The 15,635-nt window shown below is 39.1% G+C and overlaps 1 protein-coding gene across 1 annotated transcript; it reads right to left on the bottom strand.

Annotated features, from left to right (window-relative positions):
- Positions 1-10,284: 10,284 nt before the first annotated feature.
- Positions 10,285-14,717, bottom strand: LOC144773834 (uncharacterized). The gene is made up of 3 exons (XM_078658929.1): positions 14,066-14,717; positions 11,262-13,753; positions 10,285-10,645 (listed from the first exon to the last, which is right to left on the bottom strand). Exons 1-2 carry the CDS (start codon positions 14,715-14,717, stop codon positions 12,753-12,755), a joined length of 1,653 nt encoding a protein of 550 aa, XP_078515055.1. The 3' UTR covers positions 10,285-10,645; positions 11,262-12,752.
- Between the last annotated feature and the right edge of the window lie 918 nt (positions 14,718-15,635).

Below are 15,635 nucleotides of genomic sequence, written 5' to 3'. Positions count from 1 at the left end.
AGTAGATGATTGTGGAAATGAGCCTGGACTACAAATTTACCAGTAGCGTCATCTTACCTATAATGATCAAAAAGAGATCTCGCAGTCGAAGGAATATTAAAGGCGCGGTGAGCTGCCTTTACTTTTGTGAGCGTTGGGGTAGTTTCTTAAAAAATGGTATAATCGTATCCCCTAGAGGAGAAGGGTAGAACAATAGTTCAATTTTAGTTCGTTAGATGGTGTGGCCTCTTCAAAAGTTCCCTCCCGGACTCGGTCTTACCTGCTGCAGCAAAAGCGTCCGTTCGTATCAGGTCTTCGTTTTCAAATGAAAGATTCTTAGTGAATCGCGGGCTTTGTTTAAATACACCCCTTTGTGCTGTGATTGGATAAAGCTGGAGTATTAAATGGTCCAATCATATGTGAGTGCTGTTAAAGCTGCCTATTTGCATGTTTGGGCTTACTAAGCGCTCTATTCTATTGGCTATCAGGAGGTTAAGGGGTGTGTTTCTTTGAAAGTTTAATGCAGTTTCCAATGAGGTCCTCAAGGCGGTGGGAAATGTTCACGCTCATTTTAAGCTTAATGAACGTTCTATTCTATTGGCTGAAAGGTGGTTAAAGGGTGTGTTTCTTTGAAATCTTAACACACTTGTGTACTTGGTACTTGGTACTTTAACTTGTGTTTCTGTAAATAGATTAAACATGGGAATAGAACACTTTTTAGTCTGCTAAAGGGATGGGGGCTATATTGAAAAAAATTTTACGTATTAAAGTTGTATATTATTGTTGATCCTATGTTATGGGACTGAAAGGCAGGGAAGAAATTAGCTGATCACTAGATGGATATGTTTGTGATTGTTTAATCGGACATGAAAAATTGTCGCAAGATATGGGTAAAGGACTTACTAAATTCCTGCTGATAATACAGAATTCCTGGGAGATAAGAAAAACCAAAGGTTGGAGACTAGGCAGGGATTGGTGGATTATTATGCATAAGGCTCCCATGTATTATAAGGCCTGTTCCCTCGTCCCAGGGAATGGGACTGTGTGGATGTTGTTGGCGGATCCCAGTTTTAGGATTAACAATCGTTGGGGGTTTATTCAGTATTCTTCACAGACATTTGGCCCAATCCTCTCTAGTATTAAGGCCCTTGTCTATTGTGTTAAGGTAGCAGAGATACCATTGCTCTCTTCTTTTTCTAAGTCTGTCTCCATCTCCCCCTCTTCTATTTTGTCTCACTTTTTCTAATATGAACCATCTAATGTCATCACAGGAATGTTTCTTTTCCTTGTAATGTTCTGTTAGGGGTGCATTGATTTTGGAGGTACGTATCGCTGACTTGTGCTCTAGAACTCTGATACGCAATTCTCTACCTGTTTCGCCTACGTAACCTAGATTGCATGGGCAAAGCAGCAAGTATATTACATTCTGGCTACGACAGTTGTTAAAAGTAGTAGGTTTAAGGTTCTTGCCATTGTGTTCGAGTTTACTCCCTACAATGCATTGTGGACAAATGGAACATGTTCCACATTTGAAATTGCCTGAAGCAAGGTTTCCTGACAGAGTTAGTTGTTTTTCTTTTGCGATGGGATAGGTGTGAACTAGACTGTTTTTTATGGTCTTATTGCGACGGAATGAGAATAGGGGTTTGTCCAGTTGGATCTCCCTGTTTTGATTCAGTATTTTCCAGTTTTTGTTGACGATATTTTTAATTTGATTGCTCAAATGGGAATATTGTGTAACAAAAACAATCCTGTCTAGTGTAGGGTTTTTTTTAGATTTTCTTTCGGGGTCCAAGAGACTGTCTCGGTCATAGAACCGTGCACGTTTCAGTGCATTTTTGATCAGTTTCTTTGGGTAACCTCTATTTTCCAGTTTAAGTTTAGTGTTCTCCGCGTGTTTATAGAAGTCATTCAAGTTGGTACAATTCCTACGGAGGCGTAGGAATTCCCCGAATGGTACGTTATCTTTTTGGGATTTGGGATGATTGCTGGAATATAGCAAGAGGGTGTTTTTGTCCGTAGGTTTCGTGTATAGTTCCACCTTAAGGATCCCCTCCTCTTCTTTAATGATGATATCTAGGAAGGTAACTTGTTGGTTACTGTGGTGGCCTGTAAATTTAAGATTGGGATCCCCCAAATTCAGCCACTCCAAAAAGTTAGAGAGGGTCTCACTGGCACCGCTCCAGATGAAAATGATATCATCTATATAGCGGTGCCAGCAAGAGATGTTTTCGAAAAAGGGGGCCATCTCATTATATATATGTTTCTCCTCGAAATTGCTCACATACAGGCAGGCCAGGCTGGGGGCACATGTGGCCCCCATACTGGTCCCCTTCACCTGTAGATAGAGATCGTCCTTGAAAAGAAAATAATTTTTCTTGAGGATCAAATATATGCATGACATTATAAAGTAGTCGTTACCTCCCTTGAGATCCTCCTGTTCTAGGATCGATGCTATTACTTGTATGGTGTCGTTCTGAGGGATATTGGTGTAAAGGGCTTCGATATCCAAGGCGACCAGGAACTGGGTCGCCTTGTTGAACCCTCTACCTTCAAACGTAGTAATCGCGTGGGTGGTATCTTTCAAGTAGGATCTCTGTTTTTTAACTATAGGTTGGAGGAAGAAATCCACGTACTGGCTTAAAGGTTCTAAAATGGAGCCAATACCGCTGATGATGGGTCTCATTGGTGGATTATCTAACCGTTTGTGTATTTTAGGGAGGCCATATATCGCTGGAATGACTGGATGGTTATTCAAAAGGAATTTATATTCGTTATCACTTATGTGGCCCTCTTCTCTCCCTTTGTTTAGCAGTTCTGAGACTTCTAATTTTAGCGTATTTAAATCTGTCAGTCTGGCTTTTTTGTAATGTTCCTCTATATTGAGGAGATCTCTGATGTTCTGATCGTAGTGATTGGTGTTATAAACAACCACTCCTCCCCCTTTGTCTGCCGGTTTAATGGTGAGCTCCTCACTGTTCTGCAGATTTGTTAGTGCTGCTCTTTGGTCTTGAGTTAAGTTGTTGTTTAATTTATTTTTGGTTGTTTTATCATATAGGGATTTAATCTCCATTTCTACCATATGTTCAAAGATCTCTACCTTTTTGTCCAATTGGTTAAGGTTAGGGAAGAATGTTGACTTAGGTTTAAGTCCTGTTACGCTCTCAGGGGGGTTGTAGTCTCGATTTTCAAAAAAATGGTTAAGTCTGACCTTTCTAAAAAAGTTTTTTAAGTCACTTTCTAGGTTAAAAAGGGGATAGAGAGTGGTAGGGGCGAAGCTAAACCCTTTCTGTAGAACTTCTTCTTCTATATCTGATAGAACCCTACTTGAGAGATTTATGATAGGGAATTCTTTTACCGCCAGTATTGCTTGTTCCTGGTGGTAATGTATTCTTTTGTATTGCTCTGAGGTGGATGGTTCGGGGGAGCATCCTGGCGATTGTAGCCTCTGAAGTTTCTGTTGCCCCGATATGGGCGTCTCCCTAAAAAAGGTTCCCTTTCAAAATTGCGGCCGGGTCTATTTTCCTGTGCTCTTTCTGGTTCTTCCTCGCTGCCTGATCCTGAAGTTTCTGAGAATGTAATTCTCCTATTTTCTCCTCCCCTAGAATATATAGGTCTATGTTGGTAAGGTCTATCGCTCCGGGGTTCGTTTTTATTTGAGAAATAGTCTTTATTTGTGTAGGGATAAACTGCTTCTAATGAGTATTTCTCTACATCTTTTTTGAATTTTCTCAGTTTTTTGTTTGTTAAGTACTCCCTATATCCATCTACATCATGTTTTATTTCTTCTAATTTCTTTTTGGCGTCTTCAAGTGCTGGTGACTGTAGCACTTGTGCTTCCATTTTTTCTATTTCCTTACTCTCTATTTCTATTATTTCTTGGGCTGTTTCTATAATAAGTATGAGCCAATCTCTGCTACAACGATTGGCTATCATAGTCCAAGTTTCTATGAACTTTGGATATTCCACAAAAAGGCCTGGCTCATTTCTGACTTGAAGTCCAATTGGAATCACCCCTTCTTTAAGGTAGTCTATCAAAAATTCAGCGTGAAGTTCTGTTCTGATTAGTTTCTTTTTTGTGTTCAGGATCTTCACTAGTTGCTCATGGCTACTGTTATTAAGACTTTTATTGCTGCCACCTTTAGGATTGAGGCTCATGAGTCTATTATATTGGTCTTCAGAAAACCCGAAGGTTTTTAGTTTATCCATAATAAACAGCAGTTGTGGATAAACAACTTGCTAGAACTCTATGTTCTGAGTAAAGTGAGACTGACGCCTCTCCAACCAACTGGTTGTGCAGATATGTTATGAAAAGAGAGAGGAACCCCTTGAAGTAAACAAGGGAATTGGGGTGTTAAACCTAAATCAAACAAAATGATTCCCTTGGGTCGTATACAGAAGAAGCTTGGAATTAGCTATAACCACAATCAAATATAAACACATTAACTAAAGAAATTGATCAAAAGTGGAGTTACATAACAATTTATTGAGACAATAAAAAGACAATTTATAATTACACTGGAAAAAATGTTAAAAAACAATTAAAACAATTAAAATACTATATACTTTTGTGACCAGCACAAAAATGAAGGACAGACAGAACTCAATTGTAAAACATACAAATTAGAGATTACAAAGCGTACATTCACAATTAAAATTTCAACGACCCCTGGTTTTATAACCTTACAATCTTATATACACCGGGGGGGAAAAAAGATGAATTGTACAGAAAATTGCGTCGACGCGTTTCGGTGGTTTGCGTATTATTATGTGCCACCTTTATCAAGACTATTGGTTTGTTGTCTGTCGTGTTACTGGATCCTTATGGTTGTCCTACAATAGATATACATACAATTAATTGACTGAATTGAGAGAACACTATACTTTACAGTAATTCACAGGTACAATGTCTAGCCTATTAATAAATGGTATTACTTAATGGCTGCTCTTTATACGTGAGTTATGTATTCTATTACTTCACAATTTTCTCTACATGCAAACTCTCTGGAACACAGGGTCCCTAGGTAGTTGGAACTTAATCTGGTTATGGTATTTGAGACTTCTCTAATAAAGACCTAGATTTCGACACAATGGTAGACACTGTTAGCCTAGTAGGCGTAGCTGGGTGGGGGCAGATACTAACGTCCTAAATTTCGACACAATGCTAGATACTGTAAGCCTTGTAGGCGTAGCTGGGTGGGGGCAGATACTAAAGTGGCATACTCTCCCTAAGTCAGAAGAAAGATTGTGCTTATGGGGTACTCTCTCTACTCTCTTGCTAATTGTAGAGTATTAGTCTATGCAAAATAGAAGAAGGCATAGACTTCACATCTTTATGTGAATGTATCGGCTGTATCTCTATTACTAAGGTTCAAAGAGACTCAAAGAAAAGCTTCGTAGTAGATAAACACACTTAAAATTGTGTTTCGCTACTCAAGTTCTGCTTTTACCTGTTTGGTGGGATTCCTTATTATGTAGAAGATAAAAATTCTTTCAAGATGTGAGGAGATATTCTTATTGGGCGGTAACTATCTGGAGAGAAAAGAATATAAAACGGCTAGAATAAGTAGGAGGTGGAAAAAATCCTATGTCCTTAATATTAATTTAAGCTGATTACTTGACATACCTGGAGGTTACTGATAATTCTCCTATCCAATAAGGATTTAGAAAAAAATTTTAAAATCTGTAAATCTTCAGACACTTCTATGTCACTACTCTTTAGTTGTTCTTAACTTGTAGCGGGGATGAATATCAAGATCAATGGCGGTTGGCTTCAATGACCAAAACGAGTCTCTCTTGGGGGGAAAAAATGAAAGAGAAGGGAGTACTTTTAGACCTCAATTATATGAGACGGAGTAGATGATTGTGGAAATGAGCCTGGACTACAAATTTACCAGTAGCGTCATCTTACCTATAATGATCAAAAAGAGATCTCGCAGTCGAAGGAATAATAAAGGCGCGGTGAGCTGCCTTTACTTTTGTGAGCGTTGGGGTGGTTTCTTAAAAAATGGTATAATCGTATCCCCTAGAGGAGAAGGGTAGAACAATAGTTCAATTTTAGTTCGTTAGATGGTGTGGCCTCTTCAAAAGTTCCCTCCCGGACTCGGTCTTACCTGCTGCAGCAAAAGCGTCCGTTCGTATCAGGTCTTCGTTTTCAAATGAAAGATTCTTAGTGAATCGCGGGCTTTGTTTAAATACACCCCTTTGTGCTGTGATTGGATAAAGCTGGAGTATTAAATGGTCCAATCATATGTGAGTGCTGTTAAAGCTGCCTATTTGCATGTTTGGGCTTACTAAGCGCTCTATTCTATTGGCTATCAGGAGGTTAAGGGGTGTGTTTCTTTGAAAGTTTAATGCAGTTTCCAATGAGGTCCTCAAGGCGGTGGGAAATGTTCACGCTCATTTTAAGCTTAATGAACGTTCTATTCTATTGGCTGAAAGGTGGTTAAAGGGTGTGTTTCTTTGAAATCTTAACACACTTGTGTACTTGGTACTTGGTACTTTAACTTGTGTTTCTGTAAATAGATTAAACATGGGAATAGAACACTTTTTAGTCTGCTAAAGGGATGGGGGCTATATTGAAAAAATTTTTACGTATTAAAGTTGTATATTATTGTTGATCCTATGTTATGGGACTGAAAGGCAGGGAAGAAATTAGCTGATCATTAGATGGATATGTTTGTGATTGTTTAATCGGACATGAAAAATTGTCGCAAGATATGGGTAAAGGACTTACTAAATTCCTGCTGATAATACAGAATTCCTGGGAGATAAGAAAAACCAAAGGTTGGAGACTAGGCAGGGATTGGTGGATTATTATGCATAAGGCTCCCATGTATTATAAGGCCTGTTCCCTCGTCCCAGGGAATGGGACTGTGTGGATGTTGTTGGCGGATCCCAGTTTTAGGATTAACAATCGTTGGGGGTTTATTCAGTATTCTTCACAGACATTTGGCCCAATCCTCTCTAGTATTAAGGCCCTTGTCTATTGTGTTAAGGTAGCAGAGATACCATTGCTCTCTTCTTTTTCTAAGTCTGTCTCCATCTCCCCCTCTTCTATTTTGTCTCACTTTTTCTAATATGAACCATCTAATGTCATCACAGGAATGTTTCTTTTCCTTGTAATGTTCTGTTAGGGGTGCATTGATTTTGGAGGTACGTATCGCTGACTTGTGCTCTAGAACTCTGATACGCAATTCTCTACCTGTTTCGCCTACGTAACCTAGATTGCATGGGCAAAGCAGCAAGTATATTACATTCTGGCTACGACAGTTGTTAAAAGTAGTAGGTTTAAGGTTCTTGCCATTGTGTTCGAGTTTACTCCCTACAATGCATTGTGGACAAATGGAACATGTTCCACATTTGAAATTGCCTGAAGCAAGGTTTCCTGACAGAGTTAGTTGTTTTTCTTTTGCGATGGGATAGGTGTGAACTAGACTGTTTTTTATGGTCTTATTGCGACGGAATGAGAATAGGGGTTTGTCCAGTTGGATCTCCCTGTTTTGATTCAGTATTTTCCAGTTTTTGTTGACGATATTTTTAATTTGATTGCTCAAATGGGAATATTGTGTAACAAAAACAATCCTGTCTAGTGTAGGGTTTTTTTTAGATTTTCTTTCGGGGTCCAAGAGACTGTCTCGGTCATAGAACCGTGCACGTTTCAGTGCATTTTTGATCAGTTTCTTTGGGTAACCTCTATTTTCCAGTTTAAGTTTAGTGTTCTCCGCGTGTTTATAGAAGTCATTCAAGTTGGTACAATTCCTACGGAGGCGTAGGAATTCCCCGAATGGTACGTTATCTTTTTGGGATTTGGGATGATTGCTGGAATATAGCAAGAGGGTGTTTTTGTCAGTAGGTTTCGTGTATAGTTCCACCTTAAGGATCCCCTCCTCTTCTTTAATGATGATATCTAGGAAGGTAACTTGTTGGTTACTGTGGTGGCCTGTAAATTTAAGATTGGGATCCCCCAAATTCAGCCACTCCAAAAAGTTAGAGAGGGTCTCACTGGCACCGCTCCAGATGAAAATGATATCATCTATATAGCGGTGCCAGCAAGAGATGTTTTCGAAAAAGGGGGCCATCTCATTATATATATGTTTCTCCTCGAAATTGCTCACATACAGGCAGGCCAGGCTGGGGGCACATGTGGCCCCCATACTGGTCCCCTTCACCTGTAGATAGAGATCGTCCTTGAAAAGAAAATAATTTTTCTTGAGGATCAAATATATGCATGACATTATAAAGTAGTCGTTACCTCCCTTGAGATCCTCCTGTTCTAGGATCGATGCTATTACTTGTATGGTGTCGTTCTGAGGGATATTGGTGTAAAGGGCTTCGATATCCAAGGCGACCAGGAACTGGGTCGCCTTGTTGAACCCTCTACCTTCAAACGTAGTAATCGCGTGGGTGGTATCTTTCAAGTAGGATCTCTGTTTTTTAACTATAGGTTGGAGGAAGAAATCCACGTACTGGCTTAAAGGTTCTAAAATGGAGCCAATACCGCTGATGATGGGTCTCATTGGTGGATTATCTAACCGTTTGTGTATTTTAGGGAGGCCATATATCGCTGGAATGACTGGATGGTTATTCAAAAGGAATTTATATTCGTTATCACTTATGTGGCCCTCTTCTCTCCCTTTGTTTAGCAGTTCTGAGACTTCTAATTTTAGCGTATTTAAATCTGTCAGTCTGGCTTTTTTGTAATGTTCCTCTATATTGAGGAGATCTCTGATGTTCTGATCGTAGTGATTGGTGTTATAAACAACCACTCCTCCCCCTTTGTCTGCCGGTTTAATGGTGAGCTCCTCACTGTTCTGCAGATTTGTTAGTGCTGCTCTTTGGTCTTGAGTTAAGTTGTTGTTTAATTTATTTTTGGTTGTTTTATCATATAGGGATTTAATCTCCATTTCTACCATATGTTCAAAGATCTCTACCTTTTTGTCCAATTGGTTAAGGTTAGGGAAGAATGTTGACTTAGGTTTAAGTCCTGTTACGCTCTCAGGGGGGTTGTAGTCTCGATTTTCAAAAAAATGGTTAAGTCTGACCTTTCTAAAAAAGTTTTTTAAGTCACTTTCTAGGTTAAAAAGGGGATAGAGAGTGGTAGGGGCGAAGCTAAACCCTTTCTGTAGAACTTCTTCTTCTATATCTGATAGAACCCTACTTGAGAGATTTATGATAGGGAATTCTTTTACCGCCAGTATTGCTTGTTCCTGGTGGTAATGTATTCTTTTGTATTGCTCTGAGGTGGATGGTTCGGGGGAGCATCCTGGCGATTGTAGCCTCTGAAGTTTCTGTTGCCCCGATATGGGCGTCTCCCTAAAAAAGGTTCCCTTTCAAAATTGCGGCCGGGTCTATTTTCCTGTGCTCTTTCTGGTTCTTCCTCGCTGCCTGATCCTGAAGTTTCTGAGAATGTAATTCTCCTATTTTCTCCTCCCCTAGAATATATAGGTCTATGTTGGTAAGGTCTATCGCTCCGGGGTTCGTTTTTATTTGAGAAATAGTCTTTATTTGTGTAGGGATAAACTGCTTCTAATGAGTATTTCTCTACATCTTTTTTGAATTTTCTCAGTTTTTTGTTTGTTAAGTACTCCCTATATCCATCTACATCATGTTTTATTTCTTCTAATTTCTTTTTGGCGTCTTCAAGTGCTGGTGACTGTAGCACTTGTGCTTCCATTTTTTCTATTTCCTTACTCTCTATTTCTATTATTTCTTGGGCTGTTTCTATAATAAGTATGAGCCAATCTCTGCTACAACGATTGGCTATCATAGTCCAAGTTTCTATGAACTTTGGATATTCCACAAAAAGGCCTGGCTCATTTCTGACTTGAAGTCCAATTGGAATCACCCCTTCTTTAAGGTAGTCTATCAAAAATTCAGCGTGAAGTTCTGTTCTGATTAGTTTCTTTTTTGTGTTCAGGATCTTCACTAGTTGCTCATGGCTACTGTTATTAAGACTTTTATTGCTGCCACCTTTAGGATTGAGGCTCATGAGTCTATTATATTGGTCTTCAGAAAACCCGAAGGTTTTTAGTTTATCCATAATAAACAGCAGTTGTGGATAAACAACTTGCTAGAACTCTATGTTCTGAGTAAAGTGAGACTGACGCCTCTCCAACCAACTGGTTGTGCAGATATGTTATGAAAAGAGAGAGGAACCCCTTGAAGTAAACAAGGGAATTGGGGTGTTAAACCTAAATCAAACAAAATGATTCCCTTGGGTCGTATACAGAAGAAGCTTGGAATTAGCTATAACCACAATCAAATATAAACACATTAACTAAAGAAATTGATCAAAAGTGGAGTTACATAACAATTTATTGAGACAATAAAAAGACAATTTATAATTACACTGGAAAAAATGTTAAAAAACAATTAAAACAATTAAAATACTATATACTTTTGTGACCAGCACAAAAATGAAGGACAGACAGAACTCAATTGTAAAACATACAAATTAGAGATTACAAAGCGTACATTCACAATTAAAATTTCAACGACCCCTGGTTTTATAACCTTACAATCTTATATACACCGGGGGGGAAAAAAGATGAATTGTACAGAAAATTGCGTCGACGCGTTTCGGTGGTTTGCGTATTATTATGTGCCACCTTTATCAAGACTATTGGTTTGTTGTCTGTCGTGTTACTGGATCCTTATGGTTGTCCTACAATAGATATACATACAATTAATTGACTGAATTGAGAGAACACTATACTTTACAGTAATTCACAGGTACAATGTCTAGCCTATTAATAAATGGTATTACTTAATGGCTGCTCTTTATACGTGAGTTATGTATTCTATTACTTCACAATTTTCTCTACATGCAAACTCTCTGGAACACAGGGTCCCTAGGTAGTTGGAACTTAATCTGGTTATGGTATTTGAGACTTCTCTAATAAAGACCTAGATTTCGACACAATGGTAGACACTGTTAGCCTAGTAGGCGTAGCTGGGTGGGGGCAGATACTAACGTCCTAAATTTCGACACAATGCTAGATACTGTAAGCCTTGTAGGCGTAGCTGGGTGGGGGCAGATACTAAAGTGGCATACTCTCCCTAAGTCAGAAGAAAGATTGTGCTTATGGGGTACTCTCTCTACTCTCTTGCTAATTGTAGAGTATTAGTCTATGCAAAATAGAAGAAGCATAGACTTCACATCTTTATGTGAATGTATCGGCTGTATCTCTATTACTAAGGTTCAAAGAGACTCAAAGAAAAGCTTCGTAGTAGATAAACACACTTAAAATTGTGTTTCGCTACTCAAGTTCTGCTTTTACCTGTTTGGTGGGATTCCTTATTATGTAGAAGATAAAAATTCTTTCAAGATGTGAGGAGATATTCTTATTGGGCGGTAACTATCTGGAGAGAAAAGAATATAAAACGGCTAGAATAAGTAGGAGGTGGAAAAAATCCTATGTCCTTAATATTAATTTAAGCTGATTACTTGACATACCTGGAGGTTACTGATAATTCTCCTATCCAATAAGGATTTAGAAATTTTTTTTAAAATCTGTAAATCTTCAGACACTTCTATGTCACTACTCTTTAGTTGTTCTTAACTTGTAGCGGGGATGAATATCAAGATCAATGGCGGTTGGCTTCAATGACCAAAACGAGTCTCTCTTGGGGGAAAAAAATGAAAGAGAAGGGAGTACTTTTAGACCTCAATTATATGAGACGGAGTAGATGATTGTGGAAATGAGCCTGGACTACAAATTTACCAGTAGCGTCATCTTACCTATAATGATCAAAAAGAGATCTCGCAGTCGAAGGAATAATAAAGGCGCGGTGAGCTGCCTTTACTTTTGTGAGCGTTGGGGTAGTTTCTTAAAAAATGGTATAATCGTATCCCCTAGAGGAGAAGGGTAGAACAATAGTTCAATTTTAGTTCGTTAGATGGTGTGGCCTCTTCAAAAGTTCCCTCCCGGACTCGGTCTTACCTGCTGCAGCAAAAGCGTCCGTTCGTATCAGGTCTTCGTTTTCAAATGAAAGATTCTTAGTGAATCGCGGGCTTTGTTTAAATACACCCCTTTGTGCTGTGATTGGATAAAGCTGGAGTATTAAATGGTCCAATCATATGTGAGTGCTGTTAAAGCTGCCTATTTGCATGTTTGGGCTTACTAAGCGCTCTATTCTATTGGCTATCAGGAGGTTAAGGGGTGTGTTTCTTTGAAAGTTTAATGCAGTTTCCAATGAGGTCCTCAAGGCGGTGGGAAATGTTCACGCTCATTTTAAGCTTAATGAACGTTCTATTCTATTGGCTGAAAGGTGGTTAAAGGGTGTGTTTCTTTGAAATCTTAACACACTTGTGTACTTGGTACTTGGTACTTTAACTTGTGTTTCTGTAAATAGATTAAACATGGGAATAGAACACTTTTTAGTCTGCTAAAGGGATGGGGGCTATATTGAAAAAAATTTTACGTATTAAAGTTGTATATTATTGTTGATCCTATGTTATGGGACTGAAAGGCAGGGAAGAAATTAGCTGATCACTAGATGGATATGTTTGTGATTGTTTAATCGGACATGAAAAATTGTCGCAAGATATGGGTAAAGGACTTACTAAATTCCTGCTGATAATACAGAATTCCTGGGAGATAAGAAAAACCAAAGGTTGGAGACTAGGCAGGGATTGGTGGATTATTATGCATAAGGCTCCCATGTATTATAAGGCCTGTTCCCTCGTCCCAGGGAATGGGACTGTGTGGATGTTGTTGGCGGATCCCAGTTTTAGGATTAACAATCGTTGGGGGTTTATTCAGTATTCTTCACAGACATTTGGCCCAATCCTCTCTAGTATTAAGGCCCTTGTCTATTGTGTTAAGGTAGCAGAGATACCATTGCTCTCTTCTTTTTCTAAGTCTGTCTCCATCTCCCCCTCTTCTATTTTGTCTCACTTTTTCTAATATGAACCATCTAATGTCATCACAGGAATGTTTCTTTTCCTTGTAATGTTCTGTTAGGGGTGCATTGATTTTGGAGGTACGTATCGCTGACTTGTGCTCTAGAACTCTGATACGCAATTCTCTACCTGTTTCGCCTACGTAACCTAGATTGCATGGGCAAAGCAGCAAGTATATTACATTCTGGCTACGACAGTTGTTAAAAGTAGTAGGTTTAAGGTTCTTGCCATTGTGTTCGAGTTTACTCCCTACAATGCATTGTGGACAAATGGAACATGTTCCACATTTGAAATTGCCTGAAGCAAGGTTTCCTGACAGAGTTAGTTGTTTTTCTTTTGCGATGGGATAGGTGTGAACTAGACTGTTTTTTATGGTCTTATTGCGACGGAATGAGAATAGGGGTTTGTCCAGTTGGATCTCCCTGTTTTGATTCAGTATTTTCCAGTTTTTGTTGACGATATTTTTAATTTGATTGCTCAAATGGGAATATTGTGTAACAAAAACAATCCTGTCTAGTGTAGGGTTTTTTTTAGATTTTCTTTCGGGGTCCAAGAGACTGTCTCGGTCATAGAACCGTGCACGTTTCAGTGCATTTTTGATCAGTTTCTTTGGGTAACCTCTATTTTCCAGTTTAAGTTTAGTGTTCTCCGCGTGTTTATAGAAGTCATTCAAGTTGGTACAATTCCTACGGAGGCGTAGGAATTCCCCGAATGGTACGTTATCTTTTTGGGATTTGGGATGATTGCTGGAATATAGCAAGAGGGTGTTTTTGTCCGTAGGTTTCGTGTATAGTTCCACCTTAAGGATCCCCTCCTCTTCTTTAATGATGATATCTAGGAAGGTAACTTGTTGGTTACTGTGGTGGCCTGTAAATTTAAGATTGGGATCCCCCAAATTCAGCCACTCCAAAAAGTTAGAGAGGGTCTCACTGGCACCGCTCCAGATGAAAATGATATCATCTATATAGCGGTGCCAGCAAGAGATGTTTTCGAAAAAGGGGGCCATCTCATTATATATATGTTTCTCCTCGAAATTGCTCACATACAGGCAGGCCAGGCTGGGGGCACATGTGGCCCCCATACTGGTCCCCTTCACCTGTAGATAGAGATCGTCCTTGAAAAGAAAATAATTTTTCTTGAGGATCAAATATATGCATGACATTATAAAGTAGTCGTTACCTCCCTTGAGATCCTCCTGTTCTAGGATCGATGCTATTACTTGTATGGTGTCGTTCTGAGGGATATTGGTGTAAAGGGCTTCGATATCCAAGGCGACCAGGAACTGGGTCGCCTTGTTGAACCCTCTACCTTCAAACGTAGTAATCGCGTGGGTGGTATCTTTCAAGTAGGATCTCTGTTTTTTAACTATAGGTTGGAGGAAGAAATCCACGTACTGGCTTAAAGGTTCTAAAATGGAGCCAATACCGCTGATGATGGGTCTCATTGGTGGATTATCTAACCGTTTGTGTATTTTAGGGAGGCCATATATCGCTGGAATGACTGGATGGTTATTCAAAAGGAATTTATATTCGTTATCACTTATGTGGCCCTCTTCTCTCCCTTTGTTTAGCAGTTCTGAGACTTCTAATTTTAGCGTATTTAAATCTGTCAGTCTGGCTTTTTTGTAATGTTCCTCTATATTGAGGAGATCTCTGATGTTCTGATCGTAGTGATTGGTGTTATAAACAACCACTCCTCCCCCTTTGTCTGCCGGTTTAATGGTGAGCTCCTCACTGTTCTGCAGATTTGTTAGTGCTGCTCTTTGGTCTTGAGTTAAGTTGTTGTTTAATTTATTTTTGGTTGTTTTATCATATAGGGATTTAATCTCCATTTCTACCATATGTTCAAAGATCTCTACCTTTTTGTCCAATTGGTTAAGGTTAGGGAAGAATGTTGACTTAGGTTTAAGTCCTGTTACGCTCTCAGGGGGGTTGTAGTCTCGATTTTCAAAAAAATGGTTAAGTCTGACCTTTCTAAAAAAGTTTTTTAAGTCACTTTCTAGGTTAAAAAGGGGATAGAGAGTGGTAGGGGCGAAGCTAAACCCTTTCTGTAGAACTTCTTCTTCTATATCTGATAGAACCCTACTTGAGAGATTTATGATAGGGAATTCTTTTACCGCCAGTATTGCTTGTTCCTGGTGGTAATGTATTCTTTTGTATTGCTCTGAGGTGGATGGTTCGGGGGAGCATCCTGGCGATTGTAGCCTCTGAAGTTTCTGTTGCCCCGATATGGGCGTCTCCCTAAAAAAGGTTCCCTTTCAAAATTGCGGCCGGGTCTATTTTCCTGTGCTCTTTCTGGTTCTTCCTCGCTGCCTGATCCTGAAGTTTCTGAGAATGTAATTCTCCTATTTTCTCCTCCCCTAGAATATATAGGTCTATGTTGGTAAGGTCTATCGCTCCGGGGTTCGTTTTTATTTGAGAAATAGTCTTTATTTGTGTAGGGATAAACTGCTTCTAATGAGTATTTCTCTACATCTTTTTTGAATTTTCTCAGTTTTTTGTTTGTTAAGTACTCCCTATATCCATCTACATCATGTTTTATTTCTTCTAATTTCTTTTTGGCGTCTTCAAGTGCTGGTGACTGTAGCACTTGTGCTTCCATTTTTTCTATTTCCTTACTCTCTATTTCTATTATTTCTTGGGCTGTTTCTATAATAATTTGTAGTCCAGGCTCATTTCCACAATCATCTACTCCGTCTCATATAATTGAGGTCTAAAAGTACTCCCTTCTCTTTCATTTTTTTCCCCCA

Source organism: Lissotriton helveticus, chromosome 8 (genome assembly GCF_964261635.1).
Source record: "Lissotriton helveticus chromosome 8, aLisHel1.1, whole genome shotgun sequence".
Lineage (NCBI taxonomy): Eukaryota > Metazoa > Chordata > Amphibia > Caudata > Salamandridae > Lissotriton > Lissotriton helveticus.
This window is presented reverse-complemented; position numbering and strand designations above follow the sequence as displayed.